Here is a 7,716-nt window from a genome sequence, read left to right as displayed (position 1 = left end):
CATTGGACAATCGGACCATCTCTCCCTGTTCCTTACACCTAGGTATTCACCACTCATCCAACGTGTGAAACCTGTTGTGAGGACAATTAAAGTGTGGCCAGAGGGGACAGAGGCAGTGCTCCAGGACAGATTTAAAAACACAGACTGGAATATGTTCACCCACACAGACCTGGACCAGTACGCCTCATCTGTACTGGATTACATCTCCGAAACCACAGACAGTGTCACCACCCAGAAACGGATCACCATGTACCCCAACCAGAAGCCTTGGATGAACCGGGATGTTCGTCTCCTCCTGAAGGCCCGCAACACCGCCTTTAGGTCAGGAGATGCACACGCCTACAGTACAGCCAGGGCTAATCTAAAGAAGGGCATCAAAAAGCCAAACACCATTACAAAAAGAAGGTAGAAGAACACTTCTCCAACTCCAACCCCCGACGCATGTGGCAAGGACTCCAGACCATTACAGACTACAGGACCACCAAACCCTCCCCCGCATCCTCTGATGTCTCCTTTCTCAACGAGCTCAACAACTTTTATGCTCGTTTTGAGCGAGGGAACCCCACAACCACAACCAAAGCAGACGTGACGCCAGACCACCAACCTCTGACTCTCTCCCCCACCGATGTAGGAGCGGTGCTGAGCAGGATCAATGTCCACAAGGCTGCAGGTCCCGATGGCATCCCCGGGCGTGTTCTCAGAGCGTGTTCTGAGGAGCTTGCAGGAGTGCTGACAGACATATTCAACCTGTCCTTGGCCCACGCTGTGGTACCGGCCTGCTTCAAATCCACCTCCATCGTCCCGATACCCAAAAACTCCAACCCATCTTGCCTCAATGACTACCGCCCAGTAGCACTCACCCCCATCATCACTAAGTGCTTAGAGCAGCTGGTCCTAGCACACTTCAAATCCTGTCTCCCCCCCACCCTGGACCCCCACCAATTCGCATACCGCCAGAACAGGAGCACAGAGGATGCAGTCTCCATCGCACTGCACTCTGTCCTCTCACACCTGGACAACAACAACACCTACGCCAGAATGCTGTTTATAGACTTCAGTTCAGCATTCAATACAATCCACCCCTCACAACTCATCAGGAAACTGACAGACCTGGGCATCAGTTCCCTCATCTGCAAATGGTTACTGGACTTCCTGACCAACCGCCCCCAACACGTCCGGCTGGATAACCACTGCTCATCTACAATCACGATGAACACCGGTGTACCACAAGGCTGTGTGATGAGCCCTTTCCTCTACTCCCTCTTCACCCACGACTGCAGACCTGCTGATGGTTCCAACACCATCATTAAGTTTGCAGATGACACCACGGTGATTGGCCTCATCAGTGACAACGATGAGGCCGCCTACAGGGAGGAGGTGGATCGTCTGGCTGAGTGGTGCGACACAAACAACCTGCTGCTTAACACAGAGAAGACCAAGGAGCTCATCGTGGACTACAGGAGGAATGCTGACCCACATCCACCCATCCACATTAAGGGGACGGCTGTGGAGCGTGTGAGCAGCTTCAAGTTCCTGGGAGTCCACATCTCCGAGGATCTCACCTGGACGACCAACTGCTCCAAGCTGGTCAAGAAGGCTCACCAGCGCCTCTTCTTCTTGAGGACTCTGAGGAAGAACCACCTGTCCTCAGACATCCTGGTGAACTTCTATCGCTGCACCATCGAGAGCATCCTGACCAACTGTATAACAGTCTGGTACGGGAACTGCTCTGCCTCGGACCGGAAGGCGTTGCAGAGGGTCGTGAAAACTGCCCAGCGCATCGCCGGAGCACCACTTCCTGCCATAAAAGACATCTACAGGAAGCGGTGTCTGAAAAGGGCTGGGAAAATCATCAGAGACCGCAGTCACCCATCACATGGACTCTCCACCCTCCTGCCCTCTGGGAGGCGCTACAGGAGCCTCCGGACTAAGACCACCAGGTACCGGAACAGCTTCTTCCCCACAGCTGTCAGACTCCTGAACTCTGCCTCCTGACATCTGACCCACGTTAACTCATGGACTGAACATACACACACACACAGTGGACAACTGTACCCTCAAACACACAATAATAACATGGAGTGAACCACCACTCACAACCACTAGCACTTTATATAGCCTCTGTAGAAATTATCCACACCCTCACTTACCTTAACTGCACTACTGTATAGCTCTGTAATAATCATTCTGTACATACGATAATTTTTAACCCTACAACTGTTTACAACTTGCATAGTTCCCATTTCTGTATAGCTGTATATCTCAGATTCCTGTAAAGTTATTTATTTCATATTCTGTATAGTTTTTCATATTTATATCCTGTCCATATCCTGTACATAGCTTGTACTCACTACAGCCTGTACATACTTATAGTTATAGAATATTCACAACATACTTCATACCGTGTACATTATAACATACCATAATAGACCCATTTCTGTAATATACTTACATATCTATATTATTGCTAATATATATTGTAATATATCTATATCACTAAGCACTTCTGGATGGATGCAAACTGCATTTCGTTGCCCTGTACCTGTGCATGTGCAATGACAATAAAGTTGAATTCTAATTCTATTCTAATTCTTTTGTGTCATTGTTTTGAATTTCATCACATTGGACAAAGACAGGAATACTTGCACAGCCTGTTAGGCTTCTTTCCTTTTTTGCATAAAGCAATTATTTACATTTATCTCTACTGTTGCTCTTTTGCTGACCTCAACATTCATTTGCTTATTCTCAAAATATTTTGAGTTAGGACCAAAGGCTTTGGTCTGCTTAAATTTTACCTGTTTAGAAAACAGCTATAGAAAAAAACAACCACTGTACTCTTAAAATGTCAAAGTCATTGTCAATGTCAACTTTATTTATATGGCACTTTACAGCCAACAAGATGCACCAAAGTGCTGCACAGCACAAACACCAAAGCAATTGATAGGAGTACCTGAAAAGAACGAAGGGGGGAAGGCAGAGATTATTTGTTTTAAACGCGACACTAGTTTCATGTAGATGAAATCAAAACCAACTCTAGATAGGACATAGGTGAACTGGTGAACATGTATGCTACCATGAAAGTAAACAGTTTATTTTTGAGCCATCATCTGGTGTTCTCATTCTGTGGAGATTTTCACATTAGTCAGATATGAAAATAATAAAACACAGCTACAAGTTAGGGGCTCCTTGAAGCCAGTCTCAGATATAGAGATACCGTAAAAGTCAATTTATTTCTCTGCATGTAGGGAGGATTTTTTTCAGAGAACTGGTTCTCAGTAGTTCAGTTCTTTGGATTGTGCCTATCGGTTACTATCGCACTTGTACAATTAACAGATTTCAGTTGTGTGCCAGAGGAGGAAAACAGTGGTGCATTCTACAGCAGGGATACGGACAATGTTTTGTTTTTTCACCTTTTAACAAAGGGGGGAAATCCCTCCAACATGTACAAACATTTGAACACACAGCATGCAATTAATTTGCATGTTAGTAATGTCTTTGATACGCTGCTTAGTGATGGTGGAGCCAATGAAAACCCAATAAGAATCGATAAGAGAATCAATAAGGAATTAAATTGCTAAGTGATACTGATATGGGAAAACAGCCCTTACTTGTCGAAGCATGGACTCCGCTAGACCCCTGAAAGAGTGCTGTAGTACCTGACAAAAAGATGTTAGTAATATGATTTTTTTGATTTGATTTTGATTTTATTGATTAGCATTCAAATATCTCAGTGAATACAGAACAAAGATCTACCACAAAGCAAGAAAGCACGAGACAAGGCTAATCAAAAGGTATTGGCTGAAGCATTTGCTTATTACGCCAACCCTTTTAACAAAAGATCTTTTTGCATGCAGCTCCTGTACACAGGGCTCGAAGCAAATAATAAAACAAAGCAAAAACAAAACAAACAAACAAACAAACAAACAAACAAACAAACAAGAAAAAAAAACTTTCCGCCTTAGATAAGTAACTACATCAAAGCAAAAGAATCAAGAGTTTTTTTGGGTTTTTTTTTTTTTTTTGCTCTTTTCATTCTTGATATATATATTTTTCTAATACTCTATTTTAAACATATTTTTAAACAAGGAAAATGAACTACACCTTTTAAAATCACTGTCATAACTATTCCACAGGTTAACTCCTCCAACAGAAACACATCTCTGCTTTATATTTGTCCTCATCTTGTTTTTTTTTAAAGAAATCTGTTCCCCTTAAGTCTTATTGACTCTCTCTGACTTTAAACAGCTTCTGAGTACTGCGGCAAAGCAAGTTATTTTGTGCTTTATACATTATCTGTGCCATTTTATGTTCATCTAAATCATAAAATTTCAGGGTATTCAGATTAATAAACAAAATGTTAGTTGGTTCTATATAGTTTGATTGGTTTATAATTCTTATAGCTCTTTTTTGTAACTTTTTTTTATTTTTTTATTTTTTTATTTTTTTTTAGTCACTTCCACGTTGGCTTCACTGTCCACTGTTAAAAGGAGCTACTAGAAGATGTTTTCACCAGAGCATGGTTCATAATCAGCTGTTTGCATAAGCAACCTTAGTACAGGAGCACGGTGTGACTCTGCTGCCCCGCTGACATTTTGTCTAGACCAGGGGTGGGCTCCTCAACATGTCCTGAAGTTCTCCAGAGGCCTGGTAACGAACGACTCATTTGATTCAGGTGTGTTGACCCAAGGTGAGATTTAAAACCTGCAGGACAGGTGAGATTTAAAACCTGCAGGACACCAGCCCCCGAAGCCTGGAGTTGCCCACTCCGGGTCTAGACCCACGGAGAGCTGAGGTTTTGGCTTTTACTTTACAGTTTTTCTCGATTGCTTAAACACTATAACCAGGCTTTTAAACTAAAATTTCAAAACCGTAACGCTATTTTTCAAAAAGCTCACCCATTTCCCTGAACTATAAACACTATTCCCTGCTTTGACACATGAGTCAAATTTGGTGAACTGTTACTGCAAAACTCTACACACAAATCCCTACATTTTTCAGTGCTTACACCATGTAGTCATTTAGAAAGCACTAGCATTCAATAATGTTAACTTAAGTCAGCATAGCTTGAGCTCAATTAGCACACAATTAACCAGGTGGAAACACTAGGAGTCAAAATTTATCACACACCAATCAGAACCTTCGATGGATAGATAAAAGGGCCAAAGTCAGCTCATTCAGGTTTGAAACAATGGATCCAAAGAGATGCAAAGGAAGAGGACGTGGTGGAGAAAGAGGACGTGGTGAAGGAGGAGGACGTGGTGGAGGAAGAGGACATGGTGAAAGAGGAGGACGTGGTGAAAGAGGAGGAGGAGGTGGAGGAAGAGGACGTGGTGAAAGAGGAGGAGGAGGTGGTCTAGGACAACAGGAAGGTGGTGGAGGAGGAGGGAGAGGTGGAGGAGGAGGAGGACGTGGTGAAGGAGGTGGAGGTGGAGAACGACGGCGACAAGGAAGGGGACGAGCAAGGGCAAGAAGACAGTCAGTCTCGGATGAAATTCGAGCCACTTTAGTTGACCATGTCCTTGTCCATGAGGGAGGCTGGGCAACGAGTACAACCAAATTTGAGTCGCTTCACTGTTGCCTCCATCATCAGAACCTTCAGGGAGGAAAACAGGTAGGTGTACTTGCAGTAAGACTGCTTTGTACAGTAACTTTTAAGTTACTGAACTTATGTTTCTTGAGTTTCAGTATGTTTCCATTATTTTCCTGTAAAAAGAATGTGTGACAGTTACAGTAATGAGTGCTTCTATTTTTGTAGGACACAGAGACGACCACCTGGTGGAGGCAGGTTAAGGCTTTTGTCGGAGGAGCAAGAGAGGGAACTTGTAAACATGGTAATTGCAAATAATGTAATCCGCCTGCAAGAGATTCAAAGGAGAGTGATTGAGGATGATCATCTTTTTCGAGGCATAAATGCCATCAGCCTCTCCACAATTAACCGCATCCTCCGAAAGAATCAATTCCGGATGAAACAGGCATACCGAGTCCCTTTCGAACGAAACTCTGACAGAGTGAAAAACCAACGTGTGGAATATGTTCAGGTATGAGTTTTGATACTGTATAAAGTATTGTGTACCATCACAGCATGGCAGTTTATGCTGCCATTTCAGCACTCTTGAACTGTGGTTCAGGGTACCGATTGACTCTACTGTGTTATGTGTTTTGCAGAGAATCTTTGAGATTGAAGGACGGCCTGTTCCCCATGAAATAATCTTTGTGGATGAGGCAGGTTTTAACCTGACCAAAAGAAGGAAAAGGGGGAGGAACATAATTGGCCATCGGGCTATTGTAAATGTCCCTGGTCAGCGTGGAGGGAATGTCACTATGTGCGCAGCCATCAGCCAACGAGGGGTACTCCACCGCCATGCCGTACTAGGACCCTATAACACTATGCTTCTCCTTGCTTTTCTTGATGGTTTAAGACAACATATGTTCCAGCTGGACTACAGGGAACCAGCACAGCCAGAGCAGCCTCACTACGTTGTTGTGTGGGATAACGTCAGCTTCCATCGCGCTGCTCTGGTTCGTGACTGGTTTACCAATAACCCAAAGTTTTCTAATATCTTTCTGCCTGCATACTCTCCCTTTCTAAACCCGATAGAGGAGTTATTTTCGGCATGGCGGTGGAAAGTGTATGACCGAGAACCTTATGTCCGTGTTCACCTCCTTCAGGCCATGGAAGAAGCCTGCCTAGACATATCAGTAGATGCATGCCAGGGGTGGATCAGGCATGCAAGAGGATTTTACCCCCGCTGCCTGGCTAGGGCCAATATAGCCTGTGATGTGGATGAGATTCTCTGGCCTGACCCAGACCAAAGACAAGATGCTGAGGTGGAATAATGTTTTTTGGTGTGTGTTGTACTGTATAGTACATGAATAAAAATGTGCCACTGTACATACATTGGTTGCGTCTTTTGTGTTTATCATGTGAAAAGGTTTTTGAAGGGGAGAACCATAAGCAACCTAATTGTTTTGGAACTATTGTTTTGAATTAATTGTACCAGTGTGCAAAACTCTGTTGTAGTGTGTGTGTTTTGAAGGCTTGTGTTTGATGTCTGAGGGCAAAGTTTGGTTTTTCAGCAAGAGTGAATAGTTTTGAGTGTAGAGCTTCATTTTGACCTGGAAATAGGATGTTTGGGAAATTGAGTGAGATGTTATGGATTTGTGTTTACTGTTGTGAGAATATGAGGCATAGTTTCAAGAAACGTGTTTTAGCAATCGAGAAAAACTGTAATACACCGGTCTTTTTTGTAACTTGAAAATAGGAAGAGTGTTCGTTTTATATGCATTACCCCATATCTCCAGACAGTAAGTCATATATGGAAGCAACAGAGTACAATAAAGTGTGTATAACGATTTTTTATTCAGGACATGCTTTGTTTTATAGAGAATAGCAATGGTTTTTGACATTTTTGTTTTCACATGGTTTATATGAGACTTCCAACTCAGCTTATCATCAATTATCACTCCAAGAAATTTATTTTTGTACACTCTTTCAATTTCAATTCCATTAATCCTGATTTTAGATACATTTTTCATTTGTCTAGTGCCAAAAATAATCTATTTTGTTTTCTTTATATTTAACGATAACTTATTTACATCAAACCAGTTTTTTTCCGCTGTAGTCAGAAGCTGTTCTGGGTTTTTACCTGAGCAATACAGAGTGGTGTCATCAGCAAACAATACACATTTTAACAGTTTGGAAACACTACATATGTC

The 7,716-nt window shown here is 42.8% G+C and overlaps 1 protein-coding gene across 2 annotated transcripts; it reads left to right on the top strand.

The window, feature by feature from the left end:
* Window positions 1-5,452: 5,452 nt before the first annotated feature.
* Window positions 5,453-6,892, top strand: LOC145423680 (uncharacterized). 2 transcript variants are annotated; one of them, XM_080296389.1, is made up of 3 exons: window positions 5,453-5,611; window positions 5,756-5,831; window positions 6,166-6,892. In XM_080296389.1, the coding sequence occupies exons 1-3, from the start codon at window positions 5,514-5,516 to the stop codon at window positions 6,835-6,837; spliced, it is 846 nt and encodes a 281-aa protein (XP_080152515.1). In that variant the 5' UTR covers window positions 5,453-5,513; the 3' UTR covers window positions 6,838-6,892. The 2 variants fall into 2 exon arrangements, with proteins under 2 accessions (XP_080152515.1, XP_080152514.1); XM_080296388.1 differs by having other exon boundaries at window positions 5,454-5,611; window positions 5,756-6,038.
* Window positions 6,893-7,716: the final 824 nt, after the last annotated feature.

Source organism: Astatotilapia calliptera, chromosome 22 (genome assembly GCF_964374335.1).
Source record: "Astatotilapia calliptera chromosome 22, fAstCal68.1, whole genome shotgun sequence".
Taxonomy (NCBI): domain Eukaryota; kingdom Metazoa; phylum Chordata; class Actinopteri; order Cichliformes; family Cichlidae; genus Astatotilapia; species Astatotilapia calliptera.
Note: the sequence above shows the minus strand (reverse complement) of the source record. Positions and strands in the feature narration are given on the sequence as shown.